We start from the raw sequence: 17,108 nt of genomic DNA on the forward strand, positions 1-17,108 counted from the left end.
GCCATGGAAACTCTCCCGGCCGTTAAGATGTTTCATCTGACCCACTTCGGTTAGTTAATATGATCCATCGTTACATAATCCAAGAGGGCGCTTGGATGATCCTGCTGGGAACAATCCTGTGGTCGAGCAGGTCCAGCATTAACGCTGGGGATCCATTCAAATGTCAAGAATCAATTAGATTCCTAAGATTCAGAATCAATTATCAGGATTCGATCCGATATTGATTTGGGTTAGGTGTTATTTAAAATGGTTTTTGAGCTGTTGAATTATATGACTGTAAAATAACTAGTGAAATAATAATTTCACGATAATTATTGTGAAATAACTAAGAAATAAATAACTCAAACAGGCCTTTCAATATCCATTTAAAGTGAAAAAAAAGAAAAATTGCAACAGCTCATGCAGTTAAATCCTTTTAGCTTCTCTAATTTATTATGTCACCACACACACATATTGCCATGAAGCACCTGGCATTTTTCAGAAGTGTCATGACAAACTGTGTGTCCGACTACTGGGATTAAAGTTCACCGGGCGAAAATGTAATGATGGGGGAAAAAAAACAATCTTTAGACTTAAGAATCTATTTTTAGGAATTAATATAAGAATCGGAAAATTGATTTTTTCAACACAGGCCTATCCGGCATCATGCAGAAACTGGGGACTGAGGATGGGGATTAAATTAAGACATGGCGGAGCAACAAAGGTCTCGGCGGCGGCGCTGCTGAAAAGTCAGCTGGAGCTAAGAGCAGCTCTGAAGAGACAGAGCTCCTGGTAGATCTGGTCGTTCCTTATCACCGTCTAGATCCCTTTTTAATTCTCTCCTCAGCACCAGGTTTATGAACATCTGCACCTCAGAGTTGGATCACCAAACAGACTTTTGCGCTGCCACGAGTCGGCTCTTTCTCTGATTTCCTCCTCCTGACTCAGACGTCTGACTCCAACCCCCCGACCAATCGGTGGCCTGTAGTGTGATGATGTCAGATACAGCCGACTCAGCAGCTTAGAGCCCAGATATACTTTCTGTTGGTGCTTGCGTTAGCGTGCACCACCAACCGCAACGTCGCTCACGTAGTGCATGAGGAGAGCGCGTCGTACCGGCGGTGACCGATTGGGGGCAGTAAGCAGAGCAACAATTGGAAAAGCAGGGACGATCCAGTAATCCGTACCACCAAAAGATTCAGTGCCGGTACGTAGTACCGGAAAAAAAACCAAAACGAATTACTGACAATAATCTTCGCATACAATGGGGCTCAAACTCTCGATCTCTCGCACCAAAGACGGCGACGCTGACCGCTCAGCCATGACTCAATTCTGTGTTTGGTAGGACATACAGTGTTATATATTTACCACAAAGACTGGTTTTCATCCCTCATTTCAGGGGAAAAAAAAAGAAAAAAGAGGCAAAAATGTTGAAGTAACATTTTTAAAGAATGTTTTAAGTGTTTTGCTTTGATGAAAAAAATGCTTAAGAAGTTATCTTCCATTTCAATGCACACATTGTAAGAGACATTTTGAGACATTTTACTCATCATCATCTCTTCTTTCATTTATGTGCCCAATGTTCTGAAAATTCAAAGACAGAGACTTGTTAACTGTTCAGCTGCTGATGAATTTAACTGTAAATTTATTCTAATTTGAAACAAAACAAATTGTTATGATTTTGAAAGTTTTGTCAACATTTACAAATTATTCTGTGACAATCCTTGGTCCGGACTGGCCTTTATTTATTGACACCATTTAAATAAACTTTTGCTATAGGCCTACACAGTGTTGCGTTTATAATTTCTACACCGTACAGGCGTTAAAAAATGTAATGCGTGTTCAGGGATGAAGAAGCTGGTGGTGGGAGGAGAACAAGCCATGAAGGTTGGGGTCGTAGTACCAGCAAGAACTTTAATTTACTTTCACCCCTGTGGAAAAGTGATTAAATATTTAGCAGTAGAGGTAGTAGCAGTAGCAGATTAGAACAACAAACACGTTTACATGACACCATTGGATGATGTAGGAGATTCTAACATTGCTTTGGTTGCGATCTCGGCAAAGGAAACGGCAGATGTTGTGCTGCAACTTACGTGAAGCAGAAGAAGAGTGTGGTGGAGCCAACCAGGAAGAAGGTGGCCGCTGACACGGGGACGTAGCGCGAGGGTCTCAGGGGCCTGCTGGGCGGAACCACGGCGTGAGGGAGAGGAGACGAGGATGGACCTCGCCCTCCGCTCTTACTACTGCTACCTGGCATCACTTCCTGTGTGCGCCGGCTCGACAACCGCTAGGCTAAGGAACCCGTCATTCCTTATTGTGTGTTCCAGTGTGGGATTAGGAGTGATGGACTGACTAACGGAGGAACACCAAGGACAGGAAGAGAAAGGACTCAAGGGAGATGGGGTAATACTTGAAGAGGTCTCTCTCTTTCAGGTAAATACACCTCCGTGTCACATTCAAACTGAGTGAGTGAGTGAGAGCTTGTTGTCTCAAGTCAACTCTGATGGAGCGAGTGGGAGATTACAAGGAGCTTATGAGTCCCTCCGTTTCTTTATCAGCCAGAAAACAGATCTCTGGTGGACAGAGGGGAACTAAAGTTGTCTATCCGCTTGAAAGTACAAAAAAATAAGAGACGCAGGTCATTCTTATGGGCTCTTTTCCATCGCAGGACAAACTGGGTCCCAAAAACTCAAATCAGCTTCAATAAAAAGGGAAACGTAAAATCCTAATAGTGCAATAAAAAAACGTCATAGAAAAAAAGAGGAACTGATATGGAGCTCTTTGTTAAAACACACCGAGTTCATTAGAGATTTGGTGAATGTAAAAGCTAAGAGATTCCCAGCTGATAGTTGAACAGAAGAGCATGTGAGGCCCACAGGTCCAGCTTGATCTGTCGTCAGACGGGGACACGCTGAGGTACGAACGTAGGCAGAGGTAGACCTGTTCTAGGAAGAGCCTTCCAAACTCACAAGAGGAAAAACAAAAAAGGCGAGGAAGACTGGGATAATGATGGGAATAAGCTTTGTTTTCCTTCCCCTGTAGCTTTCCACCCCTTTCAGATTAGAGAAAGGGAGTTTCTGATATCAGCAATCAGCTTAGTTCAAGTCTGCACTTGTGAAACGTTCATTACATGTAAGGTTTTAAGTAACTGAGATAAGATGGCAGGGCAGTGTGAGAAAAGTCTGGTAAAGGGAAAAATATCAACCCTTTGGTCTCTGCATCAAAAAAAGAGGGAATAAAAAGAGGGGGTGGGGGGGGGTTTCAGTCCAGGACTTTTCTTAGACGGAGTAGTCTGTACGCAGGCCGATGGAGTAGGCGGGTTTTCCTGTGTTGGGGCATCCCTGAACCCTGCCGGTGGCCGCGTCACACCACCTCACCTGCAAGCTGCACAAGGGACGGGATTGGGAAGCAAACAGTGGGGAGTGAATGTATCGTTCCTTCCACAACACCAAGGGCAGAATCCGGGAGACCATCCATTAGTATCCATGTATGTGAACCTGCTGAAGAGTCGATACGATGGCAACGTGGAGCTGGAGCAGCAGATCTCATCAGCCAGCGATGCTCAGAACTGCAGCTCCAGTCTCCAACTGGTTTCCCTGCTCCTCCGTCTTCCTCCCTGTTCCTCCCTGTAAGTGAGTGCTGGTGGAGATTGCCGGTGGTTATGTAACTGCAGATCTCACAGCTATAGGCAGTTTTCTTTTCTGTCCTCTTCTCCAGGGACTTCCCCCTACTTCCTTTCCCTGAACGGCGCACTGATGCTTGGATAACAGCGTCCAGCTACGATCCCTCTGAGAGAACAGCCTCAAAACCACTGCGACAAAAATGAAGCAAGTAGTGGCTTTATAGGTGGAATGTGTTCACGGTGCCATCGCTGCTCTGCTCACGCGGGATGGAGATCACATTATGTGGATAAAGTTCACACGCAGAAGAATACGATGGGGCATCCTGCATCATGAAACAAGGGAATCCAGTCTGGTGGTGGGACGGGATGCTGCACCTGGGGCATTGATGAGAAGAAAAGAAAGACATTTAGATCAATGTTTGACCTCAGTAAAGCTCTTTTCAGATATGAGACATTCAACATGAATGACTTCATTAATCTGTTCAGCAGTATTACCATCCCTGGTTTCAGTGTGGTGGATGAAGGCAGCTGGAAATACGACATTTCTATATGCTTAAGTTTGTTATACTTGTGACAGTTTAATAACACTACACTAACAGTGGTCTTATCTACTTCTGAAAAATGTGACCTTTCTTCTTTCTTTATTTCATTCATTAAAAGAAAAAATAAACAGTTCAATATAATAACAAACCTTTCCTTGAATGAAAGGGAACAAAAAGAAGACTACGCTTATTTTATCTGTCCCTTTTTCCTAAGTAATCAAATTTCAATTAATGTAATAAAAAAAAACAAATTACTCAATTAAAAACAAAAAAAAACACTTTCCAATAAATGTAATTTAGAACCCCCCCCCCAAAAAAAAAAAAAAAAAATTACAACAAAGTTATGAAATAACACAAAATAGCTGTCAAACACAAATAGTCATATTCTTTTTTGATTCAAAGAAAAAAAAGAAAACCCACTTAACTTAATTATCATATTTCTTCATCAAACTGGCTTTTATTATTTTTTTAAATGTAATGTTTGATTTGCATTCTTTGGCTTCTGTATCCAGATTGTTCCATAAACTGTTACCTTTTACAGAAATACAACGTTGCATTAATTTTGTCCTGAATTTTGTTTCTTTTAAAGATCTCTGCTCCTTTTAAGTTATACTTATTTTCTCTTTTCTTTGACTTCACCAAATCATACCTACGGTCGTTCACAGACATCCTTTCTAGACTCACAGGATTTTAAAAAGTGTCCTTGCACCAGACAGTGGAGCACACATGGCTGGTGTCTGAGTCGGGGCTCAAACTTGTGACCATTTCAGTCCCATACGGCCCAAAACCTCACAATATAACTGGGAGCAGTTAACTGCAGGTGGAAAAGGTTGCCGCAGTGCACCTGTTTCCCTGTAAATGTTTGTTGTATGTACACAGTATGTGTAAGCTGTTAGTATTCATTCTGACCAATCACAAGTCAGCTTGACAATCAATATGTTTTTAGAATGGTTAACATCAGCTTTCTATCACTCCCGCTCAGTACTCGAGTTGTAAAAAGAAATCAGGGGGGATGGTGGATTTTATCATATGGGGACAGATAATTTGTGCTGATTACAAATAATATAATATATTACAAATAATAGCAGTGACCAAAACACCTTCAGAAATACTGCAGGAATGACATAGCAGCAGTTAAATGCAGCCTTCTGTAAGCTTGAAATATCCACTGGGCTTACATCTAATACATCAAAACACAACAATAAAAAACACTCAATCAATATGACTCTGTCCTTCACAGGATAAGTAACATGGATCACTGCAAAAACTCTAAATCTTAACAAGAATATTTGTCTTATTTCTAGTTAAAATGTCTCATTTTAGTAAAAAAAATCTTATTACACTTAAAACAAGACTCATCACTGGAAAAAAAAAACAACAATTTTCACCTGTTTCAAGTAGATTTTCACTTGAAATAAGTAGAAAAATCTGCCAGTGGAACAAGATTTTTTTGCTTGTAATAAGAAGATAAATCTTGTCCCACTGGCAGATTTTTCTACTTATTTCAAGTGAAAATTTATTTGAAACAGGTGAAAATTGTCAAGTTGTTTTTCTGGTGATGACTCTAAATGTTGAAATAGCAGTAATACAAAAAGAAATAATAATAATTGATCAAATGACACAAGGGATGGAAAGGGGCATGGCAGGTTTACAGGGGGATGATTTTGACCGTTTTTATTTCAAAGGGGGATGCCATCCCCCCTCAACTCCCGTACTGCTTTACCATCACATGATACAGAGAGGGAGAAGGTGCAATGAGGGGAACAATACCAACTGCATTCACTGCGACGCCTATGGAAGCAACATTGCTGGGAAAGCAGATTTAGCATCAGAGTTGACCCACTTGAAAACGCGGCAAGAGTGCCAAACATAAATAATGATGCAACGTATCTTTGTCAAAGGAGGGCTGTGATGCAGGCCAGGTCATTGGTGCTTTCGTTCGTCAGCTCAGTTAGCAGACGTAACCGTGTTGCCTCTCATGAGGAATTAAAGGCATCGCCATCAACACCGCATATGCAAATGACAAGTCACGTGTCGACATCATCAGTTACATCAGATACGATCCACAAGTGAGCGGTCACGACGGTGTCGTCGGCTCAGTACGTCTCTCATCAGCGGGGACACCGACCCGTCACTAAATGCGTAATAGTGCATGTCTGCATTCTGGTGGATGGATTAGCAACCAGCATCCGTGTGGAGGTTCAACGCCGATGGTCAGGGTGTTATTTGTAATCCATGTTTCAGATGATGATGCTGTTACATCTGGACTTGGATGCTTTTATCAACAGCAATATATTAGTCCAGTGGCAACATCACAGCTATTCAGTGTCTGCTGATGGCGTAAGCTGCCGTTCCATTTTAATTAGATCCTTTTATAAAATCTAATTGATGAAATGATAAATGCTATTAACTCAACATTTAAACTAAAGGATTTTTTTTTATATATAACCAGCTGCCAAGTCAGCATTTGAAGAAATAAGTCCATGAAACCAATTGTTGAGAGTCTCTGACTTGTGAATAGTGCACCTAACTTTCGGCTACAATTGGGAACACTAGTGCTACCGAGGAAAAGTTCATTTTGAACTGTGGGAGTCAAATGCCAAATGCAGATAAGCTGAAAAGGAATTTAAGGATGTAAAAAAAAAAAAAAAAAAAAACAGAAAGAAAGTGGAAATGTATTTAATTCTTATTGATTTTTGGCCAACGTTGATCATGGTGGGGAGTGGGGGATCCCCAGGAAGTGAAATGATTGCACTTGTAGCGCTGATAGTGATAAACCAGGACGTGTTTCCGAGATGTGGCTGCAGGAACCAGTTCTGGACTCCAGCAGCTTGGTATATGGAGGTTGAACAGTTCTGCTGAGAAATCACCCGGGTACCCGTCCACCCCACAGACGACAACAGCAACAGAGTTACCACAAGACTAAAACTAGCAGTGAAAGAATAATACAGTTATAATACAGTTCACTGAAATGAACATTAAAAACTAAAGATTTTTTTTCATAAAACTTAAACTCCCAATGCAAAACTACCTGCATAGAAATAAAGTTGCAGGTAAAATTTTACTTGGTTTCCTTTTGTGCCTTAGTGTTTTTATGTTTGTGGCTTTCATCTTTCTAATAGAGGGAATGAGCATGACGTCACAGATGCGACTTCACAGCAGGTTACGCCCACTGAGTGTCAGAAAGACTGAGTGGCAGCGTAAACTTTCAGTTTGAGCAACTGGAAAACACCTAAAATGGGAAAGAGCTGTTGTGCGATCAACTGTACTCATAGATTTAGCAAGAAATCGGAGTTATCGTTTTACAGACTGACGAAAATAAGCTTAAGAGAGACAAATGGATCGCTGCAATTCACAGAAACAACTGGATTCCAGGCACCGAAACGTGGATTTGCGGTTCCCATTTTGTATCAGGTAATGTTGGATTTTTGGGTAGCTAACGTTAAACGGTCAAATCATAAAGTTCGGTGTCCTCATTACTTTAATTTCTACAACAAATCCTGCCTTGAAGTCGGACCAAGCGTCAATACTTTTGTAAGCCTTCAAGCTTTGCTTCGCTTATTTCCCCGGCGTAGAAATTAAGTACATATAAATTTCAGGAAACTGGATTTGTGGACAAATATTAATGTCCATGGACCACTGGTTCTTGGTAACTGTACCAAATATTAATGTCCATGGACCACTGGTTCTTGGTAACTGTACCAAATATTAATGTCCATGGACCACTGGTTCTTGGTAACTGTACCAAATATTAATGTCCATGGACCACTGGTTCTTGGTAACTGTACCAAATATTAATGTCCATGGACCACTGGTTCTTGGTAACTGTACCAAATATTATTGTCCATGGACCACTGGTTCTTGGGGTAACTGTACGGGTCACTGTCAAGTCCAACTGCCTTTAATTTAAGCTGATAATCGGCTGTTATTCCACCTTCTCCACTAGTTGCAGCTGTTTTTGCCACTCAGTGGGAGTAAGGGGGGGTCCAGTGGGAATATGACGTCAATGCAGACCCTCTATACTTGATTTTTTTTTTCTAAATCTAAATAATCAAAAGAAAGAATCAAGGATTGTCGTCATTTATGCCACTGTTGCTAGCGTTCTGTCATCCTAGAGGTTTTGTATATCTGCTTGTCAGTTCCTCAAAAAACTAGAACTATTGATGTGCTTGTTAGACTTACTAAAACTAAAATAATCCCACAAACCCAAAAACTAAATATGAATGAAAATTGTTTAAAAAATTCATAGCCATTAAAACTGTGATCAGTACACGTGTTGCCAGCCAACAAGCGCAGCACTCCAGTGGATTCATGATGATCAAGATTTCAACCAGGCCTCTCTTCTGCCACACTTGGGACTATCCAAACATGTATTAACAAATGCTTATTTTATTTATTACCTCCCAAACAATTGACACTCAACAACCACACTCCTACTTGTGGAGTTATAAAGTGTCATTCAAGCACATTCAGTTCAGTTTAGGGTGTGTGAGCTGGCTTTTGGTGTAAACTGCTCTGAGCACACAACACAACTAAAAACACCAAATAAATGCAGACCTTCAACCCCAAATATGTGTATCAAACTAGTGAATGATGTGTTTTGTTAAGATCATCTCCGTCTCGACAACTTCACCAGATCAGGCTTATGTTCGTCTAAAAATGTGCGCAAATAAGGTCTTAACTTTGAGTTAGCACTTTCATCGCCACTGCGTTTCCTTCTGTCAAAAAAATACGTTTTGGGGAAATGCATCATTTATACATCTGGACATGGGTCTATTTTTAACGAACTGGTTCAAGAGGAGACGGTCTCTTGTCAATTATTTAACATAGGGTTTCATATGTTGCAATCTCTGTCTCTATACACATACTGGGACAAATTTGAGCAGCGCACATGTCTTCATTTGGAGCATTTCTGCTCTGCAACAGCAAAGTCACATCCTCACTCTGTGTTCTCTCAGCCGAACTTGATTCACTACAGAACACTCACAGCTCAGCAGATTAACATGAAGAACTGGAACCACAGCACCCTTGAATCTGCACTTTCAAGGAGCCTTTAAATCTTCATTCAGTAAGCAGATGCCAGGACTTGATCACACTCGGCATGACAGGCAGACCCATGTCCTAACAACTTACCAGAAATACACTAATTAATTAAATATACACACACACTTTTTTGTACTTTGGTCTCAGAAAAAACACACTAAGCATGAGCGTTTATTTCTGCTCTCTGTACCACTTATGGCCGAGTTCTGCCTCGATGAGGTCACAGAGACACGTTTGTGTTCACAGATGACACGCTCAAAGTCAGAGAACCCGACAGAAAATAAGTTGCATCAACCACCTGGAACAGAGACAAAAATATCTGTTTTTTTACGTTTTGTTTACCTTGAAAATGTTTTGATAGACAGCATGAAAAAGATGTGATAATGTAACCAACTAACAATCAATTATTATGTTTATTGACAACTAAATTTGTTGAATAAGTTGATTAGTCATTGGAGCCTTACCAATAACTTAATTGTATTTGGGTGTGTGGTTTTTAAAAGGACACTTTTTTTAAAATCTGTTACTCCTGAGAATGATCAGCTGAGGAAACTTCCCTCTGAGGATCGGAGGAGGGTCATGGGTAATCCAACTACAAGGCTGGAAGGGGAAACGCTAATATAAGAAGTATTTAGGCATCCATCAGTTGACATTTAAACAAATACTTGGATAGGGCCTATATATGGAGTTAGTTTAGTACTACAGCTACTCTTCCTAGAAGTGGGCACCCAGATGTTGAAGAAGAAAAAAATAAATAACCACACCGTCACTGGTCACTCAGTCCAGGGTAGAACACCACAAAGGAACACAAAGCCCATCCTCCCAAAAAGAGAGAAAAAGATTCCAGCACACATGACGTTTACTCCAGAGCATCTTGGAATAAACCTGAACCTGTTTTGTGGACTGATGGACTGAATTGTTTGGGAGGAAACTCAGTACGTTTGGCGCCAATGTACGCCTTCCGTATATTTTTCCACTTTATTTTGATCTGCTCCGGTGTCCTGATGAAGCTTCTGCCATCTCTTTCACGATCTTTTTAAAAAGGTGTTTAAACAACTATCTAACACGCGCCGTCTCCTTTCACTTCCGGGTGAATGACCCAGAGGAAATTCTCCAGCATGCGCAGACTGCAATATCCGATGTCTCCGTATACATGGCGTTAACATTCCGACTGTGAACGAGTTATCTAGGTGTTGCTATCCGATTATTAAATGTCAGAAATAGGTCCGAAATAGGTCAGATTAAGGTGTTTACATGCAGTTTAAAAGTCCGAACGATGTCTTATACGATCAGTAATCCGATTGAACTGCTGCATGTAAACGTACTGATTGTTAAGAGGGGCGGAGGCTTTTAGAGCCAGGAGGCTGTTCAGCTGTCGTCTGGATAACTTGTTATTAAAAAAAAAACAAAAAAACAGGCCGTCTAAATTTGTGACTGGACGGCTGGTTGCTATAACAAGACTGTCTACAGCACATTAAATTCAGACACACGGAACCACCAGTCTATGGTTCTGTGTCCTCTCCCAAGATCTGCATCCTGCAGCAAGATCACGGTGACTTAGTTGGTAAAACTAAAACAACTCTGCTTTTATTTGGTGCTGCTTTGCCTTCAAAGGGTGGGCAGCAGAAACATGGGATTTATACAGTAGAATGCCATAAAGGGCAATGCAAAGAGTTTGTTAAACTCTGGGCAATTATCATAATCAAGATAATATGAACAAATTCTAACAAACATTTTTGTTTGTAACGTGATTTTTCTAACCCTGTGCTTGAAGTTCACAGTGAAACAGCACTTGAGGATTTCTTAACAACAACAACAACAGCATTCCAACAAACTTCAAATCAGGCCACGACCCCACAATCACTGGGATGGGCAAAGAAATGGGGCTTAAAAGGTATAGTCTGTAATCGTATTCAAAAACATTTATTGTTATACTGGGTGAAATGGTCCTTCCATCCTGAGAGTAGCCAGTGAATAATGTGTTCAGAAAAAGGAAAGAAAAAAATCTGACCTCTCTGACAGCTTTAATCCTGTAAAAACTCTGACCAATCTGTTTTTTGCGCACCAAATGGCACGGATTGGTCGGAGGACCAGAGGATTGGCAGGGGGGGAAAGAACCAATCAGATGCCTTCATTTTAAGTCCCGCCCACGCCCCCCTCTGTCCCATGCGCGCACTCGTCACGTCGAAAATCTTGCCGGAAAACTTCACACACTCGAGTCACGTTTGCTGAAGAATGGCGCAGAAAACGAGAAAACGCAGCCAAAAATACCACCTCCCCAGTATGGGTGTCCGTGGGGATGGAGGCGTCTCCATCCTGGCGAGGGCGGAGAGCGCCGGTGCGCTGCGGTGCTGTGCAGGCTCTGTTGCCACAGCTATGCCGTAGGGTACGCGGCGACACGCACCATTCTGCGTTGGTGTAACGCGGAACCATAAATCAGCCTTCAGTGTGTGCTGTTATGAACTTCTCTGTTGTGCTCATTTTGCTGCGAGACACAACTTTTGCGGTATGCGTTCATTGTTGTGTCTAAAAATGATGCGCAGTGTCCACCCAATCAGAAACGGTACAGATATTCTGTGATATTTTTTTATATTTAGAAAAAAATAAAATTATAAAAAAAATAAAGGATCCCCATAACTTTGATTGGGTGTGCAGGACGCACGTTTGGGTGGGCACAGCCCTCCCCTGCCCCCCCCTAAAACCGGCCACGCTTACAGGTGAATGAGACATGGGGTAGTTTTGTTGAAAATGTGCTGTCCAAAATGTCCTGGAAAACTCGACTCCTGCAAATGCGCGTTCCCCAAAGTTTGTGGGGGTGTCGCTTTGGATGGAGCGCTGACGGGAGGGAGAGGAGGGGGCGGGGCTTAGAGGAGGTGCCACTTTCAAATCTTGCTAGCTCTCCAACATCAAGGACTATACCTTTAAATCTGTCCAATGCGTAGCCAGCCTCAGCTGGACTTAATGCCATGAAGGTTACAACATGTACCAATACTGGTAACTTCGTTTACAGCCGGAAGATAGTTCCGATTTAAAACAAACAGGCATAGTGCACATTGGGCAAATTACTTTTGTTCATGTTAAAGATGCATGAGGTTTCTTTTTAAGAAATGAGACTCTCTAGCGCCACCTTCGCCACGACGGCCGTCGGGGTACTGCAGCCAACAGCGAAGCCGGCACGGGAGAACGGGGAGAACGCGCATGCAGCTTCATGTGACGTCACATCCGCAGGACAGCGCGGGAAATTCCGGTCACAATTGCAGCACATTTTGCAGCACACAGCCTGTTCAAGGCAACGGAGAGATACACTAGAGGGCTCATTCTTATTGGTTTGGAACACTTCATCTGACATTATTACTAGAAAACTTAAAATGTATACGAATTATTTTCATAAATCCTGCCTCAAGCTCCTTTAAAATATCAATTTCAGTATCATTTCAAGGAATACCTGTGTTTACGAAGCGTTGTGTAACTGCTGCAATCTTTCATGATATTATCTGCTTGTTTTCAGCGAAAAAACAGCCCAACTCTGCGCGTTCTTCCTTGTGGGACAGCCGTGTGTCGTTTTACTGCAATGAAGCGTTATGCTGGACATCTTGGCAGAGGTAACTGACACGAGAAAGTAATTACCAACAAAAAAACTTTCAGCATGCCTAAGCAGAAGACTGAACAAAAAGTCTTAGACGCTGCTGTATAACTGACTTAACCCATCACCTATAGGGGGACACAAAGTGCTAAAAAAAGAGATAAAGGTAGTGCTGCTTTACGTGAACAATACTTTTTTCTAGATGTAAAATCAAAGCTAAGTCAAATGTGTTTGTCCCATTAGTGCGAGTCCTATAAACTCTTCTAAACAACGCTTCATGATAAAACACCCACTGGGATATTATTAGGAATCGGTGGAGAGGGTAAGATATAAAGAAATATAACCTAGATTCTCCCAACAGCCTTTTTCAAAACATGTTGATACAAATAATAACACTATTGTTACTGCTGTCATACTTGCTTAAAATAAAGCCTTATTTCATTCATCCATGATCAGTCAGTCTCTCCAGTGGACAAGCTCAGTAACTCACAGCAGAAAACACTGTTTTCACTTTATATCTACTTTTTGTCTCCATTTACTTTCAGGTTTGTAAGCTTTAGTGCATCCCCTCTAACTGCTGCACTAAAGTGTACATGGACTTAACATTTCATTTAGAAAATGTTACCCATTTTATCAGTCTAAACACACAATCCTGAAACAGCCACCTTATCTCACACACACACACACACACACACACACACACACACACGGGGTCAACAGCTGATACGGTGTTCTGCCAATTTCTGCTACCTGCCGAGAAATGCTACTTTTCGTTTTTCAAAGTTTGATTGCCACGCTAAATTGATAATATGGGATGTTGAGTGTTTGATCCTTCAAAATACACTACCCATGACATGAATCGCATTACACTTTGTGAACATTATACGATTATATACAATTCTATCGCTTTGTTTGATATTCATTCAGTCATTGGCCTTTATTTAGCCAGGCAGGTCATTAAGAACACATTCTTATTTACAATGGCAGCCTGGCAAGAGAAAAGGACCACTTGGGGGGAAAAGGAAGTGGTTTAGGGAGTAAAACATAGCAAAATTGTAGCTCTACAAAAGGTAGAAAACCATTAGGTAGCATTTTTTGGCAAAGCAGCAGAAATTGGCAGAACACCGGTGTTCTGCCAATTTCTGCTACCTGCGGAGAAACGTTACTTTGTGGTTCTGCGCATGCGCACAGTCGATTTTCAAAGTTTGCATCATTTCTTGAACGATGTAAAATGGGTAATATGGGATGTTGAGTATTTGATCCTTCAAAATACACGATAAAGAGAAAAAAAAAACAATTCTATCGCTCTATTTGATATTCATTCAGTCATTGGCCTTTATTTAACCAGGCAGGTCATTAAGACATTCTTATTTACAATGACGGACTGGCAAGAGACAAGGACCACTCTGAGGAAAGGAAGTGGTTTAGGGAGTAAAACACAGTAAAATTGTAGCTCTACAAAAGGTAGAAAACCATTAGGTAGCATTTTTTGGCAGGGCAGCAGAAATGGGCAGAACACCGGCAGAGGAGCCCGTTCCCCGCCGGGCCAGCCCAGCTCGCCCCGGCGGCTCACCGGCCGTGTTTCTGCAGGGAAGGTGGACCAGATGTGGGTCAGCCTTTCCAGGTGTCCCAGAGCCCGGCGGGCTCCACTCTCTCCCCGGCCGGGCAGAGACTGAGCTGAAGCTTCACTGATAAAGGTCCAAGAAGCGAGAATCAAGCCCCACCTTGGGAGAGAACTGAATGTGGCATTGCTGCTCCAATATGTGCACAAACACCGGTCCAGCCACACCGGGACCGGGACCGGGGTGGGCACCGGGAGTCAGAGTCTTTAGTCACAATCACCGTTTGCATTAATGTGTATAAAGGCTGATTTATGGTTCTGCGTTAAATCGACGCAGAGTACGGCGTAGGGTTGCGCGTCGCCGCGTACCCTACGGCGCGCCTCTGCGTCGATTTAACGCAGAAGCATAAATCAGGCTAGAGGCTAGTAAGAATGAAAACAGCGTGTTATTACAGTCATGGAGATATCTGGAGATGCTATTATTGCCTAAAATATATATTTACCACAGGAAGATAATCGTGGGGTAAGACATCTAGTAACTTGGTAAGATTAATTCAAAGATGCAGTCTGAGCTTCATCATGCAACATCTACCAGCCTTAAGCAGGCTAGCGGCAAGGCTGATTTATGGTTCTGCGTTAGATCGACGCAGAGCCTACGGCGCAGGGTACGCGGCGACGCACACGTACCATACGCCGTCTATTTAACGCGGAACCATAAACCAGCCTAGCAGCGGGCTAGCTCACCTGAGAGGGGACTTATCGAGGCTGCTCATCCAAAGACGGCGTTGTGTCCTCTTCAGATTATAATAACACCCACCATTGTTGTCGCCCGGGTCGTTGGGGGTGTGATAAAAGCACACATAAATGATCTATCCAGCCTCCGGTCCGACTGACATTTGTTCACTGAAGACGCTGTTCCCACCAGCGGAAAAACTGGGGTTTTATCAGTTATTTTGTGCAGCAAGCATCTGCCAGAAAACCGCTTATCCAAAAGGAGAAGTTAATAGACAAGCCAAATTGATGTAATCCCCAATAGAAGTATATGCTCTTCTCATAAATCCATGGTTTTGGTGGACAGGAGACACCCATGGGCCGACATATTTGTCAGTACCACAAACTATTGCCAAGGTCCAACAGCAGGGCTGTCGTAAAACAAATAACGCTGATTGGACGACGTACATGTCAATCAAGCTACCGGCGTATTCTATTGGGTGTGAGGTCGCCAGGCCCCGCCCCCTACCGTCATGATTGCTCTAATCGTGATTGAATTGACGCTCAGCTCGGTGCAGCGCAACCCGGGGCTGCAGGACAAAATCTACATTTGCTTCTGCAGTTTGTGTTCATTAAGCGTGATTGCTACATAATCTGTTTCCAACATGAGTTCGTAATCCTCTCATGTGACATACTAACACAGTAACGTTTGTTGATGTGTTGGGCACATGTGGTTATTTAGCCAATGATGTCAACATCAAAACATTGTGTTTTTTGCACTTGTAAACACGTAGTCGTATAGCTTGTAAAACTCTAGATTTTTGTGGAGGTCTGTCACTGATATGTTGCATTACCAAACCTTAACCCTTAAGAGTTAAAAGTCCAATCCTAATTCTTAAAAGGACAAGGAAAAACCCTCACAGACCCTGGTATTTGGTGTCCCAGCAACTGACGTGACCTCAACCACCAAATACCAAGAAATGACACACACACACACACACACACACACACACACACACACACACACACACACACACACACACATGGAGACACACACAATGTTTTGCTTGGGTGTGTGTCATCCAGTACCAAACATGCCCCCACTCCCCCAACACACAGTTGCACACAAACATATTCAAAGGGGAGATTAAAACGACAGCAGGGGTTGTGAGGATAAGCCCACACAACCAAGCTCATCACACACACACACACACACACACACACACACACACACACACACACACACACACACACACACACACACACACACACACACACACAAATAACAATTCTAAAATCCTTCTACCAGGAAAACAAACATGTGGCTGCTTTGTGCATTGTGGCTCAGCGTGTGTGTGTGTGTGTGTGCGTGCGTGTGTGTGTGTGTGTGTGTGTGTGTGTGTGTGTGTGTGTGTGTGTGTGTGTGTGTGTGTGTGTGTGTGTGTGTGTGTGCGTGCGTGCGTGCGTGCGTGCGTGCGTGCGTGCGTGCGTGTGTGTGTGTGTGTGTGTGTGTGTGTGTGTGTGTGTGTGTGTGTGTGTGCCTGTTTTGCAGCTGGTGAGTCCATAAAGCCCATTAAGGGGTAATCATGTTATCAAAAAAACAAAACAAAACAACAATGGAGGCTTTTGCGATGACCCATTTCTGATAAAAGGCCGCACAAAGGAAACTGCTCATCCAGTGGACATTATTAACAAATCACTTTTTATTTCTTGTACAACCTAAATACAAAAGGCTCTTCAGAGTTATTTGTCTGACATCATTTTCCCCGTTCGTCAGTATACTGTAGTTGTGGTTAATCTCTTATTTCACTGCTGGCTGAAGTCTCTTTCAGCAAATGCTGTGTAAAATATCTTTTTACAATGTCTCACAGGTGAAGCCATGAGAGCAGAAAGCTGCCTCAGGTAAGGCTTTACACAGCTGATGTTCTGAAAGAAAAGCTGCCAAATATCCGAGGGTTCAGGTTGAAGCATGAAAAAAAATGAAATTGTGTATTAAAGTATGTTTATAGATATAAATAAATAACAAACATAACTGGTGAGTGCAGCTAATGACAAGATTGATGCTGG

General features: G+C 42.3%; 2 protein-coding genes across 2 annotated transcripts in view; both read right to left on the reverse strand.

The window, feature by feature from the left end:
• Window positions 1–15,469, reverse strand: part of LOC133447427 (palmitoyltransferase ZDHHC5-A-like) — a 42,093-nt gene extending 26,624 nt beyond the window's left edge. Inside the window, 2 exon segments of the mRNA XM_061726104.1 lie at window positions 2,073–3,976; window positions 15,075–15,469. Coding sequence (XP_061582088.1) covers window positions 2,073–2,236 — 164 coding nt within the window. The 5' untranslated portion in view covers window positions 2,237–3,976; window positions 15,075–15,469.
• LOC133447791 (uncharacterized) overlaps window positions 1–17,108 on the reverse strand; it is a 779,477-nt gene that overhangs the window by 662,822 nt on the left and 99,547 nt on the right. The window lies entirely within an intron of this gene.

Source organism: Cololabis saira, chromosome 1 (genome assembly GCF_033807715.1).
Source record: "Cololabis saira isolate AMF1-May2022 chromosome 1, fColSai1.1, whole genome shotgun sequence".
NCBI lineage: Eukaryota > Metazoa > Chordata > Actinopteri > Beloniformes > Belonidae > Cololabis > Cololabis saira.